The sequence below is a fragment of the Tachysurus vachellii genome, chromosome 3 (assembly GCF_030014155.1).
Source record: "Tachysurus vachellii isolate PV-2020 chromosome 3, HZAU_Pvac_v1, whole genome shotgun sequence".
NCBI classification, from domain to species: domain Eukaryota; kingdom Metazoa; phylum Chordata; class Actinopteri; order Siluriformes; family Bagridae; genus Tachysurus; species Tachysurus vachellii.
Window position 1 is genome coordinate 18,391,362 of NC_083462.1, and position 19,177 is coordinate 18,410,538.

Below are 19,177 nucleotides of genomic sequence, written 5' to 3' on the forward strand. Positions count from 1 at the left end.
CTCTTTTGTGTAGGTGGTAGATTAATTAGTGGATAATGTGTTGGACTACTTATCAGATTGTGAGCTCGAATCCCAGGTCCACCAAGCTCCCTCTATTGGGCCCCTGAGCAAGGAAGGCCCTTAACCCTCAATCATGTTGTATAAAATGAGATAAAAATGTCTGACAAATCAGATAAATGTAAATATCTTCCACGGTTCACGTGAGTGGAACATAAGTACAGATCTCGTAAAAAGTCCTTACGTAGGTGTCGTCACTGGAAGGAGCTTAAAAGTAGAATCCTTTGCTTGGGATTTCACTGAAGATGTAGGAAGTTGTATCACAAATTAAATTAAAGAATAAAACAAATAAAAATTAAAGAATAAAAAACAGAGCAGCAGCCATTTTTTGCTGCAACAATCACAAAAAGAAAGTGAAAAAATAAAGAGACTGATTTCATTTTTTCTTTATTATGATATATACAGGGTTTCTATTTATTTTTATTACTATTTTATTTATTTTTTATTTTTTATTATTATTTCAAGACACAGCTGTGTTGGTGTGTTTGATCTGCAAGAAGCAGATTTTGAATAAGTCATTTCACATTTTGTCACTTATTTCATAAATTTGTATGTTTAAAAAAAAGCAAAAATGATGTGACCAACACGAGATGTCAGCTTTATGCTTGTTACTAAAAGTTATATACAGTTTTATAGTATTGTGGTCAATAGGATCTTTGATCATTTTCACTTCATTTGTAATGAAAAGCGATTTAAAACGTTTGTAGTCGTTGATGTTTTCTGTCAGGAGACTTTTATTTAGTTGTGAGAGATAAGGCTGTAACCATTGCCTTATATGCAGTGTGTGGGCGTGGCTAACTGTAAATCAGACATACAGTGAACATTGATACAGTGAACGAACATTTTTTATTCGTTTGTTTAGAATACTTTAGCGTTTCCAGCTGTGGTCTGAGCTCCTTGCGATGTTGCCGTTATACATGAATCTGTTTTCCTGTGTGCTGACCCATTTATTTATTTATTTATTTATTTATAATGGTTGGTGTAAAACTGAAGAACAATGTTGTAGTGTGTGTGTTTATGATGATGGTGATTAGCTTTTTCTGGAGACATCTACATCTACTGCTGTAGGTCAGACCTCACTTTACTCGGCAGGTCAGACCTCATGTTACACGTCACGTTATCAGCTTTTAGAGCTAATGGCGTGTCAATGACTTTTTACTAGCTTTGTCTCTCTACTTCACCGACGACTGCTTGTCCAGACGAGGCTTGAAAGAAAGACTGTTTTTATCGTGTCCATGTTGATGACTGAACGTCTTCCTCACGTGTCACTCCACAGTGGTGTTAATATGAAGCTCATATGAAAGTAGACACTCAGGACTTTAAGAATGTGTAGAGTTTCATCACTATTTCTGTTTTTCTCTACAATACTAGAGGTGATATTTTCATAGAAAAGATTCGGCTCATTTGTTCTCCACACAGATGTTTGTATCTTCAGAGTAAATGTTGATATCAAACCCATTTCTGCTCTCTGAGATGCTCCATGTGTTTGTTCATCTAAAAAGCAGCTCAGATTTCTCTTCAACACTAAAATTCAGTGTTGGTTTATCAAACAGGGAAAAACACACGTCTAAAACACACTGAAAGAACAACAGGGTCCTGACTCACACACACAACATCAGACAAGTCTTTATACTGAATGAAAATTTCCCAGAAGTCCGTTTGCTGGTAAAAAGCACAACATCACCTGAAGTTCAAACATGATGTGGTTTTCTCTCATTAATCAGTCACTACATGGTTTCTCTGTCACACAAGACATCTGACGTACATTTATCTTGTCATCTTGCTTTCTTAGAGTTTTTATGAATAAAATAAGAAACATTTCTGCCAACAGAACAACAAAATGAGAAATAAACAAGCCGATATTTAAAACTCGGCAGAGGAATAATTTCTCTGCAAACACGTAGCTGTGTCTTAAGATAATAATAACAATAAAAAGTAGGATAAGAAAAACAAAAAGAAACACTTTAGGGTTGTTGTTATTTATTTCAAAATGCTTATTATTTTTTTTACATTTTTTTTAAATCTACTCAAATTGGTGAAATCGTAAACACAGAATTCTTCTCTTGAACTCCTTCGAGTGAAGACACATATGTAATGACTCCCTCTAAGATTTGTACTAGTGTTCCACACCCATGAATCATGCATGAAAACTGCATGTTGTGATGATGTCACAAGACGTGTCTCGGCTCTAATCTTGCGGCCATTTTGCGAAATCGTGAGCTCCTTGAATATAATGGCTTTTGCTTGGTTTTTGAGTTAAATCCTGCGATTGTTTATCAACATAACCTTATCACCAACCTTATTTCTGTGGAACTGTCCTAAAGATGTCCTCATGATGCTATGGCATCCATATACACACACAGATACACACACACACAGGCTTAAGAGAATGTGTACAGTAGTTTTTAGTAGTATGTGTGTGGTGTGTGTGTCTGGATGCTGTAGCATGTGTGTGTGTCTGGATGTTGTAGCTTCATCAGGACAAGCATCCAGACACACACGAGACCAAAGAGAATTGAATGCGTAGGGTAGTTATTGTATGTGTGTGTGTGTGTGTGCGTAAAAAAAAAAAACACAGATTTTTTTTTTATGCTGTTATTGCAGGAAAAATAGCATCTCACACAACACTTACACTGTAACCATAGCAACGCTCTCCAGGCCTAGCTACCTCTGGTTAGCTGACTAGCCTAGCTTGTAGACTGAAATGCAGATAACTAGGAGGGTGTTTTAGGTCTTATGTGTAGCTTTGGAGAAAGAAAATCAAGAGAATCGTCTAAAATCTTTATATGTACCTTAGGCCTTTTCCGTTCCTATACTTTTGCTCACCTAAAAAATGGGGTAGTGGGATACAAAAGGTTCTATGTTTTATGATGTCGATCACATCTGTGTGTAAATGGCAGAAAATAAAAGCTGAACGCTGGTCTTAGATCCACATCTCGTCGTTCCAATACTTTCAGAGCATTGCTTTCAGCTACTTTTACACCGAATGAGAACTTTCTGTCTAGCATGGGGGAAAAAATAATCCAGTCACAACTATAGCGCTCATTAGAATATTAAGCCACACCTATTAAGACCGCTCACAGAATTCTATTTTTTTAGTTCAGCTTTAAACAAATTTTATAAATATTTCAATTTATGGTTATTTATTTACACAACATTTCTTTTTCTTTGTCATCCTTCAACAGAGCAGATATTAAAAGCTTAAGCACTTACTGAGGGGGGTCTTGATGGCAGTGGGAGGTAAAGGATAAGGGGAGGGTGGGGGTAAGGGGGCAGATATTTGGTGTGTGAGGGTGGGAGTGTCTGCCCCATCAGGCTGTGGAATTCCACACAGGATGTTTGGAATGTGGGCAATGAAAGTCATGAGATGAGGGTCTCCGTGTCAGGAGCCAGGTGGGGTCAAACGGACACCTGTTGCTTCTCCTATAAACTCATTAACACCATTCGTGTCATTGCATTTGCTCACATTTTTTCCTCAACTCAATTAAAGTATAGATCATCAGATTTCTGCCTCTTAACATGTATATATCATCTCTCTCTCTTTCTCTCTGCCTCTCTCTCTCTCTCTCTCTCTCTCTCTCCTCGTCTGTCTCTCTGTCTCTCTCTCCTCTCTCTCTCGCTCTCTTTCTCTCTCTCTCTCTCTCTCTCTCTCTCTCTCTCTCTCTCTCTCTCTCTCTCTCTCTCTCTTTCTCTCTCTTATTACTCACACTAACAGTCTATTTAATAATCACTTACTACTATACTGTCAATCTGTCCAAAGTTGAATTGCAGGAATTGTTCCACTTTCCTCGAAAGTCTATTTTTGTATATATTTGTTGTCTCTATTCTCTTTAATCTCCTCTATAGAATTTCCACATGGTTTCTAGCGTCTCCTTCATGGCAAGCGAGTCAGTAGTAACAGGGAGCAGACAGTGAGGAAAACCCTCCTTGTTTAAAGGGCAGAGTGACGACAGAAAGTAGGAAAGCGCTTGTTAAAGTGCACGGCAGCTCCTTGATAACAGGATCCTCTTAAGAGGCATCATTCTTCTGGAGCCCGGCCTGATCCATTAGTCTGATTAGCCACTTGACGAGTGTGTGTGGTAATGTCAGTGCAAACCACCGTGCCAGGATGTGAGTAAAGTACATTATCTGACAGAAACTTGAGAAAGTTTGTAAGGTTTGTATTTAAGAACATCAAAGTTAATGCCAAGTCAATCAAGTCGACAGGACAAGGCTGCGTTTGATCCTCCTTAGCGCTCACTGACACAGTCATAAACACCATGGCTTCCTTCATCCGTGAGGGAAGTATAGCGTTATGACATCTTTCTTTACATAAAACATTCCACACACATCCTTCAAAATCCAACCAATCAGATGATGACTTCAGACTTCATTGCTGTGCAACGTATGCATAAGATTCACAGGTGTGACGTCAGAGGCTGAGACTGGTCATTAATACAGGAAGTCAACACAAGAGCAAATCATTATCGTTCATGCTTACGTACATCTTATTTGTCACAGATTTTCCTTCTCAGTGATGCTACATGTTTCTGAACATTACTTTCATGTCATTTTCTTCTTGTGTTAGTCCTGTCTTGTCATGGTGTTGCCTGATTGTGTTCACCTGTACTGTGCTGATCGGTTTATTTATTTATTTATTTATACGTGTTTTATTGTGTGTTTATATCGATATGTCTAAGCATCGTTTTCTAGAACTGTTTTCTGTCTGTCTGTCTGTCTGTCTGTCTGTCTGTGTGTTTTTGCCTTTGTGTGTGTGTGTGTGTTTATCAGTTTGTAAGCAATGTCTTGTTCCCTGTGTAGCAGTTGCAGAAGAATGGACAGATCTCAGTCTCCAGCCTCAACGGGAAGACGGATGAGCAGACAGAATTTAACGGACCAGATGAGGACAATACTCTGGCCGAGGGTAGGTCTGTGTGTGTGTGTATGTGTGTGTGTTTACATTTGTTTGTGTGGTATGTCTCACCAAGAGACCACCCATCCTTATCTTTTACCCCCTTATATCCCTCTGTCTCAGCACATAATCCCATACAGGGACACCTACAGAGAAGTGTGTGTGTGTGTGTGTGTGTGTGTGTGTGTGTGTGTGTGTGTGTGTGTGTGTGTGTGTGTGTGTGTGTGTCTGGGAGTGAAAGACATTCCCATCACTTCACAGGAACTAAACCAACTAGTGTCAGTTTTGCTTTGCAGCTTTATTATTATTGTTAATATTGTTATTAATATTGTTAATTATTATTATTATTATTATTATTATTATTATTATTATTATTATTATTATTAAAGTCTCACACAGAAACTTGTGCACTGATTCTGATTCGGTGATGTCTAAAAATTCCAAAAGGTGTGTCACTTTTCACACAAAGTAAGTTCCATGGTTTCTGATGTCCACATTCAGATTATTTAACTCACCTGTGTGTTTTTCACACCTCCGCCATGGCCAGGGTGTCACAAGACGGGGTTTTTCACTCGTGTCTACCGGTACTCAGCTTTAAACTTGAAAGAAAAAAATACAGAATGAAAAAGGAAATACTGTTATTCCCTTTAAAAATGTACAAACATTAAAATGACTCATATAATTATGTATGATATCCTTAACACTTGCCCCAGCGCATCTTTTATTATTATTTTTTCAATGATTTTATATCAATGCCCCTGCCAGTTACTCATGACATCATTAGACACGAAACGTAGGTTATGTATTCAGGAGCGTATTTGTGGGATTTTATCGTGTTGAATTCACCATATTGAATGATGGACATGAATACATTACTGCTGTTTTAACGACACCTCACAGGAACCATTTCAGGAACTTTTTGTTGAACTTTCTGTCCAGATTTGCAGTGAAAGTTTGGGCTTGTTAACTGATTACAAAACCTGATTAAACCTGCTTAAATCTGGTTCATTGTGCCATTATTAAGCTGTTATTAAGTTATTATTAAGCTGTTGAAGGTGTTTCTGGTTCTCAGTGCAACTTTCTGGTTTTCTCCTCACTTTGACCTGTCAGAAAGCCAGTAGATCTTTTTTTTTTACAGACCTCCAGAGCTCTCTGTGGTGTGTGTATGTGTGTGAGAGAGCAGTTTATTTGTTCTTTTGCTTCCTTTAAACTTCGATAGACCACCGAGCCACTTCCTTCCCAAAATATTTAGCGAGCCGTGACCCGGTGGAGCTTCAGAGAGCCCTGTGGATGTTTTAAATGAACTTATCTCACCGTGTGGAGAAACTTGAGACGACTTTAAATGCAGAGATAGCTGGTGTTCTTCAGAGGAACTGCTGCATCGTTATAACCATTAAGATTTACAATTTTATCCTGTCGACAACATTGATGAGTCTTTAATAACCACACTTTAAGTGCCTTTAGTGAGGATCATGATTCATGTCTTGGCTTCAGTTCACACATGTTGCTGAAACTCTGGAAACTGCAAATGCTTCAAATCCTATGATGAATATTATGGATTTAGTTCAGATGTGAGTTCAGTCTCAGCATCGTAAGATGGATTCATGCACTTTTGTCTTTTGTTTGTAACTCACTTCTTCTAGTCTCACCATCTTGGGTTAAATTCCATCTACTTTCAGTTTTTCTATGATGGTTTTCCACAAACCTCCGATTCCAACATCATGGGTGTGATTCCCACATTCTTCAAATTCCGGCATCTCTGGTTTGAGTCCCACGCTGTCTTTGAGCGCCAACATCATAGCTTTGAATTCTACATGTGTTCCATCTCAGTAACATGATTCCCACATAATTCCAGTCCAAACATCATGCCCACATTTTTTCAGACCTGGCGTTGCTGTCATGCTTAAACACCACATATAAACAGTTGTTCATGATCTATAGGACATTTACCAAATCAGCCCTTATTAAGTGACACGTCACCACTTTAGATTCCACACAACGCCAATTCGATCATGGTTATCAGTTCCCACACTCTTCCAATCGCAGTATCATGATTTCAATTCCCAGAAACTTCCATTTCCAAATGATGTTGTTTATTTCTATGATGCTTCCAATCCCAACATCGTGGTTTCAATTCCCACACTCTTCACACTATTCACACTATTAGGGTTTTTTTGTCTGTGTGCTTTCAATCCCATCATCATTGCATTTGATTTCTATTTATTCTCACATTGTTTCAATCCCATCTTCATGGATTTGGAATTTTTGTAGATTCGGTTCCCAACACTCTTCGAATCCTATTTTGATAAGCGTGATTCCCACATGCTTCAAATCGCAGCAAGGTAGCTATGGTTAGTGATTGTTATGAACGTAAAAGTGAAAGTGACGTGACATACAGCTAAGTATGGTGACCCATACTCAGAATTTGTTCTCTGCATTTAACCCATCCAAAGTGCACACACAGCAGTGAACTCACACACACCGTGAACACACACCCGGAGCAGTGGGCAGCCGTTTATGCTGCGGCGCCCGGGGAGCAGTTGGGGGGGTTCAGTGCCTTGCTCAAGGGCACCTCAGTTGTGGTATTGCCGGCCCGAGACTCGAACCCACAACCTTAGGGTTAGGAGTCAAACTCTCTAACCATTAGGCCACGACTCCCCCAGTCTCCTTCTGGTCCCATCATCATGGCTTCAAATCCATCAGTCTTCCAATTTTAGCACCAAGCGTTTAAATCCCACACTCATTTAAATCCACACATTATTCCAGATCAGTTCCCAAAACAACAAAACACTAGGGAAACTTCTGATCCTGACACCATTGGTGTTTTCCTCATGCTTCCGACTCTAAAATCATGGGCGTGATTCTCACACGCTTCCAATTACAACATCATTTCCTTGCTTGTTAAGATTCCAGTACAAACATTGTTGGTTCAGTTTCAAAACAAAAAATATTTTACACAAATTGATTCAGTTAATTCACAATTCCAGCACTATGCGTTTAAATGATAAAATCTGCACCTGATTCCTGTCCAAACATCATGGGTTCACTTCCCAACATAACAAAACATTACGGAGATGGATTCAAACCATCACCAGTGGTTTGAGTCCCATATTCTTTCAATTAAAAAATAATGGGTTCTGTCTTTCCAAGGCTGCCATATTTGATTTGTTTTCCACATGCTTCCAATCGCAAGCTCATGGGTTTGATTCCCACACACTTCTAAAATTGTGGGTTTAATTCCAGCATTTAGGATTTGTGGATCAACGGATGCCCGAGACCATGCTGCTTGTGTTGAATTGCATTCTTCATCTCTATTTTTCAAAACTGCACCAACATCTGTTTGCATTCACAAAACCCCAAGAGACTGAAATCTCAAAGGTCAATATGTTTAGAGTGTAAGACTGTAGGTCAAAGCCGTTATCCAGAGATGTCAGCACTGCACCGCCTGGATGTATAGAATGTCTGGAATGCTGCTATCATGTCAGCGTTTTGAAACGACTCACCCTGTCGAGGGACTCTGGGGTAGATGGAGAGATGAAGTGCAAGGTGGGGCAAAAGTGGCAGCTGACTGAAACATGTGTGTGTGAGAGAGGGGGTTAGGGCTCTGAGCCAGATAAAGCTACAGAGTCTGAAGAAGCAGGAGCAGGAATGTCTTCTGATAACACTACAGAAGGACAGGATCTAACTACACTGTCCTGCCCCCATCACTTCACAGAAACCAAAACAATGCAAAGTAATAAAAAGTGACGCAAAATGCAAGACAGTGACATTACTTCAGTGTGAGTTTTGCTTCACGGCATGAAAATATTCTGCTTCATGGCACATTATTATTATTAGTTTAACTTCTTACACAGAAGGTTTTTGATTCTGTGACTCAGTAAGTCCACTAGTCTATAAGTACTCGCTTTTAACCCTGAAAAAAAAATCAGGGATAAAAATTACAGACTGACGAAGGAAATAATGTTGATTTTTTAAAAGGACTTATTCAATGACTTATTTAGTTATTTAGTTAATTCATAGCATACAAAATAAACCCATTTAAGTCATTATTATATTTATATATATATATATGTATATATATATATATATATATATATATATATACATATATATATATATATATATATATATATATATATATATATATATATATATATATATATTTTGCTATAGCTCCAGGTGTAATTTTGTTGCAGGAACCATTTCAGGAACTTATTTGTGGAACTTATCTGTAGATGCATGTTGTTTTTATGGTCCTGCTTTAGATTATGACACCTCAAGAGATCACATAATTTTTTTTTGACGAGAAGCATCCAGAGAAGTTTTACTAGCATCGACAACACAAGTACTCCCCTTTAAACATGAAAAAATCAGGGATAGAAAATACAGACTGTAGAAAAATTATACTGTTTTTTTTTTCCTTTAAAATTTCCCTTTACAAACATGAAAAAAATAAATAAACGATAAATTATATTTATGAATACAATTAATAAGGTAATTATTCTTATAAATAGCACTTGATCCCTCAACTGACACCTCTCCCCCACCCACACCAAACACAGAACCCCTCCTCACCCACACCAAACACAGAACCCCACCCACACCAAACACAATACCACTCCTCACCCACACCAAACACAACACCCCTCCTCACCCACACCAAACACAAAAAATTCACACACATCTCTTTGAATGTTAAGAACTTTTTTGGACTTCAAATCAAAACTCTCCTTGTTTTAGTCAGACATTTTGTCTGAACATCTTATTTGGGTGAAGAGTGAAGATTTGAACAGTGTACAACAGCCCCTTTCCCTGTCCAACTGCAGACAAAGTGAAGGAAGGAAACCCACCGAGGAAGACGTGTTTCTCACAGGAGGCCTTAAGATCAGCCCTGAAACACTCGAACACACACAGACATGCACGTATGCACCGTCACACACACAGGATGGACATGTAAACACACACCCACCCTTTACACGCGAGCGCTCATCTCAGAACCAGTGTGGGAAACTGTCGGGCTGGGAACGTGGTTTATATCACAGCGCTGTTTACCGATTGGTCAGAAGGAGTTGATTTTTGTTCTCTGTAACAGTTCCACAGCCTTATATATAGCATAGAAATATATCTTACTGATGTGTTTATTCTAATGCATTATTGTTTCTCTAGCAACAGCTCATTCAGCCAGAGTTATCTGGACCTGTAGCATAGCTGCTGTAGCGTAAGTGACAGAAACGAACTATGTGCTAAATTCTTTGTGAAAGCAATAAACACATCCGGACATGCTGTAAATCTGAAATCATCACCGTGAGGGTGGTAACGGGAACTCATACCACCCTGTTGTTGATTAGTTTCCTATAATAGAGTGTTTTATATATTACGTAATACAGCATTGTGAAGCAGGAAATGCTTGTGTTTTATTCTGACAAGCAGCTCAAGATCAGTTTCAGCACATTTCAGTGTGTGTGTGTGAGAGAGAGATCTTTTTTCTGCCTTTGGTATTTGGCACATTTGAGACCAGAAAAACGGTAAGGACAAAAATTCTGAGGATAAAACTTTGGACTGGAGCATCTAAGATGGTTCTTTTTTATTTATTTATTTCTTTTTTATCTTTTATTTCTCCTCATTGAAATGACAGGACACTGCCCTTAGACTTTGTATTTCATTAATTAATTAATTTTGCTCCACACAACTTCCAAGCAAAATGACACACATACACACACACAAAAAGTCATTTCCTGATATAATTAAGGAATAAATCACTTCTGTTTGAAGTAAGACTTTGCTTGAGTTATGTATGTGTTTGTGTCTGTGTTCAAGGGCGTGGGTGTCTTTTCTTTGTCTGGCCATCTCCTCCCACAAGTATGGAGTAGAAACACTGGGTCAGTGCAGTCTCTGTCTAAATATCTCCCTCACACACTTATACTCACTCCGGCCTGGGAGGAGCACTCGATATTCTGTAGCTAGTGGAGTTTATTTTTGAGCCCTTGCCAAGAATGTACTGCATTGTGCAATTTCTCCACTTCTGCCAAAAAACTCGAGCTATTGTGATGAGTTTGCACACTGTGAATAATCACCAACGCTAACGGCCACCCGCACGGCCTGAATGCAGCCGCACGGGGCGTGTAGGATAATTGCAAAACATATAAACACGTATGATTGCACACAGATTACATGCATTAATCTGTATGGATTTGAATATACTTACACTCACACACACACACACACACACACACACACACACACAGAAAGAATGAAACAACTTCCTTGGTTCCTCCCAGCTGTCGAGGAGGGGACGTCTGAAACGATCCAGAGCATGAGATCAACTATTATCTCATACAGATGCTAGTCAGAAAACTCTGTGTGTGTGTGTGCCTGTGTGTGTGTTTAGAAAGATGACAGGATATTTGAGTTATCCAGTTGTTTGGGTATCTAGAAATTATTTTTTGCATATGCATCCAATTATCCAGCATTGTTTGTTTTGTGTGTGTGTGTGTGTGTGTGTTTACACACATGCGAATGATCAGGTTCTACAAGAGAGTGCTGTACATTTGCCAAAAGCATTTCATCAGCCTTTTCACAGAGAAAGCGTTCTGGCTTTCAGACGCATCCCAGTTGCTCGGAGCTGCGGGTCAGCTCTCTTCGTCTTGCCAGAACTGTAGAAAACTGTAAAAAATCCCCAGCTACAAAAATCCACTTTGCTCCTCATGGATTTTGTGTCAGCGATGTTAAAAAAATTCTTCCCGATATTAAAGACCTGTCTCTTCAGAAACACTTAAGGACCGATTCGGGAAATGTCCTATAGATCATTAACTGCTGGTTATATGTGGTGTGTTTTCATGACAGGAACGACAGCTCTGGAAAAAAAAAACATAAGATGTGATAAAACTTTTTTACAGATGGAAAGGAAACGGAATTCTGGGAAATGTTCACTAAGTATAGAGAAGTGTCTGATGTTGTGTCTGATGTGTGTGAGTCTGATCTAAAATGAGTCAAGACTCTGTTGTTCTTTCAGTCTGTTTTAGACGTGTGTTTTTTAATATTTTAGTGTTGAAGAGAAATCTGAGCTGCTTTTTAGATGAACAAACACATGGAGCATCTCAGAGAGCAGAAATGGGTTTGATATCAACATTTACTCTGAAGATACAAACATCTGTGTGGAGAAAAAATGAGCCGAATCTTTTCTATGAAAATATCACCTCTAGTATTGTAGAGAAAAACAGAAATAGTGATGAAACTCTACACATTCTTAAAGTCCTGAGTGTCTACTTTCATATGAGCTTCATATTAACACCACTGTGGAGTGAGAGACATGAGGAAGACGATCAGTCATTAGCACAGATTTATTTCTATTGCATTGGTGCTGAAAGCGAGAAGCTGAGAGTTCACCAAGCTTCCATGTAGAGCCCTTGAGTCAGGCTCTTAACCCTCGACCTCTCCAGAGGCACCGTATTGTCATCTGACCCTTTGCTCCGACCCCGACTTCCTCCCGAGCTGAGATATGTGAAGAAAATTGTACTGTACGTATTCAGAGGAGGAGCTGCTTTAAGAATTGATGTAATTGTGTGAGATGAAAGTACATTTCCTGATGACTGAGCTAGACTTGGGCCACCGAACGGGAACGTGAAGGACGTCTTCGTGTATCGGCTCCCTGGATTCCTCGTCTCGGGTTTGTATCTGAAAGCGTCTGTGCAGAATACTGTCAGAGAGACAGACAGACAGAGAGACAGACAGATGGAATCAAATACATATAGAGAAAGAGATGGATTGAGAGAGAGAGAGAGATAAATGGCTAGATAATGTGAAGGAATCAACGGATAGAAAGAGAGAGAAAGAGAGAGATTGATAGAGAGAAACAAATACATAGAGTAAAAGCAATTAACAAAGAGAGAGAGAGAGAGAGAGAGAGAGAGAGAGATGTCTAGATAGGGGCAGATTGACAGATAGACACAGAGAGAGAGACCGAGAGAAAGAGACAGAGGGAGAGAGCTACATAGATAAGCAGATAGAGAGAAAATAGGGATTGACAGGCAAAAAAAACAGAGAGAAAGAGATGAATGAAGGAAGAGAAAAAGAGAGGGGATATTAAAAAGGAAAAAGAAAGTCTTTCTTTCTGAGAGAAAGAGAGAGAGAGAGAGAGAGAGAGAGAGAGAGAGATTATGGAACAAAACTGGAACAAATGGAGCATTGGGACTTAAGAAAAGATTTAAAGTGCACAATAAACTCACAGAATATCATAAATAAGAAGGTTTAATAGCGTCTGTATAAAACAGATATACAGAAGAACACAAATGTCCAGAACCCCAGAGTTCTATCTAAAACCCTAAGGCACCTCTTTTTAAGAGTTCTGATTATCTATTTCTTCTGTTTAATAGTTTATTATTAATGAGGATGATGTTCAGTGTGTGTTTATTTACACCGTGTCAGTGTGTTAAGTCTCGTCTAAACCACCACACTCGTCCTTTCAGGTGAATTCTGGGTGGTCAGTGATGAGGGTCTGAACCTACAGGAGATTACTCAAGGCTGTGTAATGAGGAGCGGATAAAACTTTGATCCTCGATCATTTGCTCTTGTCCTCGGCTCCGTCTCCACCTTGCTGCTCCATTAAAAGATGTTTGTCAGAGTTGTTAGACTCTAAAACACACAAAAAATAAGCCGTGGAACCGAGTCGAACTGCACCAAGTTATAACTCGCTGACACTGAAGACCCCTTCCATAAATAAATAAATAAATAAATAAATAAATAAAACAAAACAACTTCTTACAGAAAGCCTCGATACACAAATCAACATGTACACACATTATTAATCTGCTTACTAGTCCCTGTGTGTGTGTGTGTGTGTGTGTTTGTGTGTGGTAACCATAGCAACAATAAAGTATTACACTTCACGGAAAAAAACATAAACGGGACAAAAAAGCATTCCTGGAATTATGAAAATGTCCTAATGCCATTATTAAGATGTTATATCATTGCAAAGGTGAGTCATATATTGAGATGGGAATAAGAATGTGGAGAGAGAGAGAGAGAGAGAGAGAGAGAGAGAGAGGAAGGCTGGGAACAAGGCGAGTGGGACATGAGCTCAGCTCTGGAGAAGGAAACTAGAGAAAGAAGAAGAAAAATTCATGACGCAAAAGAATGAGTGCTTTTCCTGTGACATTCCTCTGCTTCCAGTTATCCATAGAAAGTAAGATGAAAGAGAGATGTGGGTGTGTGTGTGTGTGCCTGTGTGTGTGTGTGTGTGTGTGTGTGAGAGAGAGAGAGAGAGAGAGAGAGAGAGAGATTATTAAACTGAAATTGGTAAAGAGTAAAATAACAGAAAAACTTGCTGGATGGAATAAAAGAAGGAGAGAAAGAAAAACATAAAGAAAGACAGACTTTCTTTTTAATATCCCCTCTCTTTTTCTCTTAATTCATTCATCTCTTTCTCTCTATCTGTCTCCCCCCCAACCCCCCCACCCCCCTCTGGTTAGATCCACACACAGCACTCATTTCCTTTTCCTCCCATTATTTTAACCTCATCCCCCAGCTCGAGGAATGTGTGTGTGTGTGTGTGTGTGTGTGTGTGTGTGTGTGTGTGTGTGTGTGTGTGTGTGTGTGTGTGTGTGTGTGATGATGTCATACCATCTCCCTAACCCCCAGTGTGTCCACCTCGCCCTGTGCACAGACAGAGCCACACCTTAGACTCACATTTTTGGATTCAGTCACGTTTCCCTGATTGTTGAGATACCGGCATCATTGTTGGGGGACAGAGAAGGTTTACATCTCGTTTACACAAATAAATAATGTTCATTAAACACTTCAACAAGCTCTGTAGAGTAAACCAGTTAAAATTGTTCTATTAACAATTACAGGGAAAATACACAAGAATATACTGATTTGCAGTTGTATATGTACACATAATTAATTTAGATAATTAATGTGTTTTTAAATTAGGTTTTGTTTTTACCCATTTGATTTAAACTTGTGCTTTTCAGATTAATCTGAACTGGTCATAATCTGTATGCCGTAAATAAAAGAAAGAAAAATTGTATTAAAATATTTTATTAAAAAAAACAGCAAACAAACAGCAAAAAAAGCTCCATACATAAAGAAATGAAATGTTCTTTGTTTTAAAAATAAATGAATAAAATAAATTAATAAGTAAATAAATAAATATCCATAAATAAATCAATAAATAAATCAATCAATAAATAAATAAATATTGTTTTGTTAGATCTGATTATAATCTCTATCAAGGAAAAACAAGGAATTAAAATACCAAAACAAAATACAGAATAATTAAAATACAATTTAAAATGATTTTAATATTAATATTAATAACAATTGAAGGGGGGCACGGTGGCTTAGTGGCTAGCACGTTCGCCTTACAGCTCCAGGGTTGGGGGTTCGATTCCCGCCTCCACCTTGTGTGTGTGGAGTTTGCATGTTCTCCCCGTGCCTCGGGGGTTTCCTCCGGGTACTCCGGTTTCCTCCCCCGGTCCAAAGACATGCATGGTAGGTTGATTGGCATCTCTGGAAAATTGTCCGTAGTATGTGATTGCGTGAGTGAATGAGAGTGTGTGTGTGTGCCCTGCGATGGGTTGGCACTCCGTCCAGGGTGTATCCTGCCTTGATGCCCAATGATGCCTGAGATAGGCACAGGCTCCCCTTGACCCGAGGTAGTTTGGATAAGCGGTAGAAAATGAGTGAGAGTGAGTGAGAATAACAATCAAATTTATTTTTAAAGAGGCGCTTAAGAGGTTTTGAACACTGTCAGAGTTTAAAAAAAACAGCTGCAAGTAAATAAACAGATAAATAAATACATAAACATTTTGACTGTTTGTGTTTATTTGATAAAAATAGATTTCTTAGTATCCGTATAACACACTCAGAGTGTACATGGAGCAGCTCGTGGTGGCCGACAGGTATTTTATGTCTTGGAGTGATTCATGGAGGAAGAACAGTCCGAAAGAACGGCTTTCCTTTGAGGAATTCACCCTACAGTGTTGACTCAGTGTGAGGAAACTACATGTACTGTATGTGCAGAATTCCTCTCAGACTGACTCACTGAGAGTTAAAAATCTTTTCCCGTGTGTCATATCCCTCGTAGCTGATGTGACGGGACCCTCGAGCTCCTCTCGTACATCCCACTGAGGACTGAATGTGACCCTTTCATGGACTGTTCACTGACACACTCGCACTTAGCGTGATGTTACTCTTAGTATCACGCCCTCAGACAGTCAGTAGCAGTCAGTGACATGCTCATGCGGCAGAGCTTGGAATTGTGTTCAAGCTACAAAGTTGGAAAGACACGAAGGTCAGCTCCATGGGATTTGGGAGGCTCATTGTATTGACCTCAGGGCTGAATTTCTGAGAAGGAACTCTGAGGTTAAAGGGCATCGTATACAGTTTTACAGTCAGACATTTACCATTTATGAACTTTAGTTGTATGGAGCAAAAGTTTCATCAGGCTTTGGACAGAGCACGAGGTTAAAGACCCCGTATAAACACGACATAAACATCTGTCTGTCTGATTATCACTTTCTTTGTCTGTCTGTCTGTCTATCTATCTATCTGTCAGTCTGTCTATCTATATATCTATCTATCTGTCTGTCTGTCCATCTATCACTTTTCTAACACAACACAAAAAAGTGAATGTAACTCTGAGAAACACAGCCAGGTTTTAAAACAGAAAAACGTGGATAATTTTCTGTGAGGAGAAAAAAAAATTCTGCTGAGATTTTAAGCCACCGGTAAAATCGAGGCCACGTTTCTAGATGAGAACATTTTAATTATTTGCTTTGGTTTTTGAATGAAAACAAAGGTGAAGTTTTTGTGGAGATGTTTGCACAAGCCTCCCATTGAAGCATCCTGCTGATTGTGTGGAGTTTCTGAGAATGTTCCGTGTCTGGAGTTTGTCTTGAGGCTTGAAGGCCGGCTGTTATCACCCCTTTAAACAGAAAGATTTCACCATTTCACCTGGAATTTGCACATTCCAGCAGGACAATGTGGAGGTGTGAGATCTCTGATTAGGGCCCTCTGTGGGTGAGGAATCTGCTCGGTGTTCCCCAGTGTTTTCCTCCTATAACACAGGCCGGGTCAGACATGCCTGAGCTGCTTTAAATTACAGCCACAAAGAGCCATTAGCACACTTTAGAGCTGGAACTAGGGCAGTGTTAGTTTAGCTTCTGGCTTACAAGCAAAGTGAAGGATGTTTCATATGGTAATTGAACTGGACAGTCCTGTGTCTTTATAACAAACAGATTTACAGTCTTTAAAGTCTTTTTTTGAGAGGCCAAGTATTGAAATATGGTCCAGTTTTATTGTGTCCATGTTGACGAATGAACATCTTCATCATGTCCGATGTCTCACTCCACAGTGGGGATAATATGAAGCTCATATGAAAGTAGACACTCAGGATTTTAAGTGTAGAATTTTATCACTATTTCTGGTTTTCTCTACAATATTAGAGGTGATAGATTCATAGATAAGATATGGTTAATTTTTTCTCCACACAGATGTTTGTATCTTCAGAGTAAATGTTGATATCAAACCCATTTCTGCTCTCTGAGATGCTCCAAGTGTTTGTTCATCTAAAAAGCAGCTCAGATTTCTCTTCAACACTAAAATTCAGTGTTAGTTTATCAAACAGGGGGAAAAACACACGTCTAAAACACACTGAAAGAACAACAGAGTCTTGACTCACTTTAGATCAGACTCATAGTCACAACATCAGACATGTCTTTAAACTGATTGAACATTTCCGAATACCAGCGTACTGGTAAAAAGCTTCAAGAATCAAATCTTCTGTATAAGGATCAATTATGAGTGAATGACGAAATAAATATTTATATTTTATCATTTTTGTTATTCCTAATTTATTGGGAAGAAACTTCAGCTCTGTTTGGAGAAATCGGTTCTGGATGCGTCATCAATCTACGAGACCATTGATTGATACCATAGATTTTTAGGTTTTTAGAAAGCAGTGATTCATAGATCACAGTTTGCATTGCATCTGTTGGATCTTGTCTTAGATGCAGTTATTTCTGACAGGGGAAAAAAAAAACATAAAGCAAATAAATCTATTAAGAAAGCTTAGTGCCAGTGGTGGTGTTGCTGGTCTGCGTCATCTTGACGTAAGCAAAATGTGTATACAGTATGTCTTAGGAAAGCTCTGTCAGTTTATAAGTAAATGGACTGACAGGATGGAAGAAATATATCTGTAATGCTTTAGTGCTTTGTAGTCTGTCGAGGCTTTGAGCGAATTCCTAGAGTGAGTGCCAGAGATCTACAGACGGAGAGCATCTCAGCGAGCATTCCTGTAACGTCAGAGCCATCATACGTGAGAGAACGGAGGGAAAATTTTATTACTAAAGAGAGAAAGAACAATGTAAAGAGAGAGAGATAGAGGGAGAGGGGTGTGAAAGAGGGAAAGAGCGGGGGAGGAGAATGTAGTAAAATCTGTGTACATGTAGAACACATGAAGATCTACCCATTACGCTCCATTCTGGTATGTATGGAATTTGATGTCCTGACATTTCTGTGACCTTGTCATTTCATGGAGAGAGAGAGGGGAAGGAGGAAAGAAAGAAAAGTGAAGCCTGTGAGAATGGGAATGGTGAAGGAAGAGAGGGGAGAGGAAGAGGAAGCTCTATTCAGAGAGAAGGGCATCGGACAGCTGAAAGTTGGGTGGGGGAAGGAACAGAGGGGAGGTCCAACGTCGGGGCCTGGGTGTCAGCGTGGGTTGAAATTTGTGAGTCTCCCTCCTCTCCTGCCCATTGTAACCCAGAAACAGAGACAAGGAGACGCGCGGCCTCCATGAGAGCTCACAAAAGAGAGAGAGAGAGACAAGACTCTGTAACTACCACTTAAAACAACCAAACAGCTTCTTTTTTTTTCAGAGAAGTTGATTTTAAAGTGTTTTTTTTTGGGGGGGGAGAACTTTTGCAAATGCTTGGGACGATAACTTTAACAGGTAAGACGTTTTTTTCAGAAGATAAATTCGTTCACATTTTATGAAATGTCGGTCATCACCTGTTGTCAGAGTTTGTGATTTATTTTGAAGTGCTTTATCTGTTAAGCACCAGCTGCTTTGTTGAATTTTCATAAATTGCTTATGGATACAGTGTCTTTAGCAAAGGTTTTTACTGCGTTTGGAGTCAAAACTAGTAGAATGTAGTGAGAAGAGTCAGGTGAGGCTTGGAAAGCATAATATGAGGGTGTGGTTGTGTGTGTGTGTGTGTGGTATATGAC

General features: G+C 39.2%; 1 protein-coding gene across 2 annotated transcripts in view; it reads left to right on the forward strand.

Annotated features, from left to right (window-relative positions):
* akap12b (A kinase (PRKA) anchor protein 12b) overlaps nucleotides 1–19,177 on the forward strand; it is a 49,690-nt gene that overhangs the window by 18,670 nt on the left and 11,843 nt on the right. The window contains exon 2 of one of the 2 annotated variants that reach the window (XM_060866119.1): nucleotides 4,858–4,960. In XM_060866119.1, coding sequence (XP_060722102.1) covers nucleotides 4,858–4,960 — 103 coding nt within the window. Of the gene's footprint in view, nucleotides 1–4,857; nucleotides 4,961–18,691; nucleotides 18,900–19,177 lie in introns of those variants that run through there. The other variant, XM_060866120.1, reaches the window with a different exon arrangement.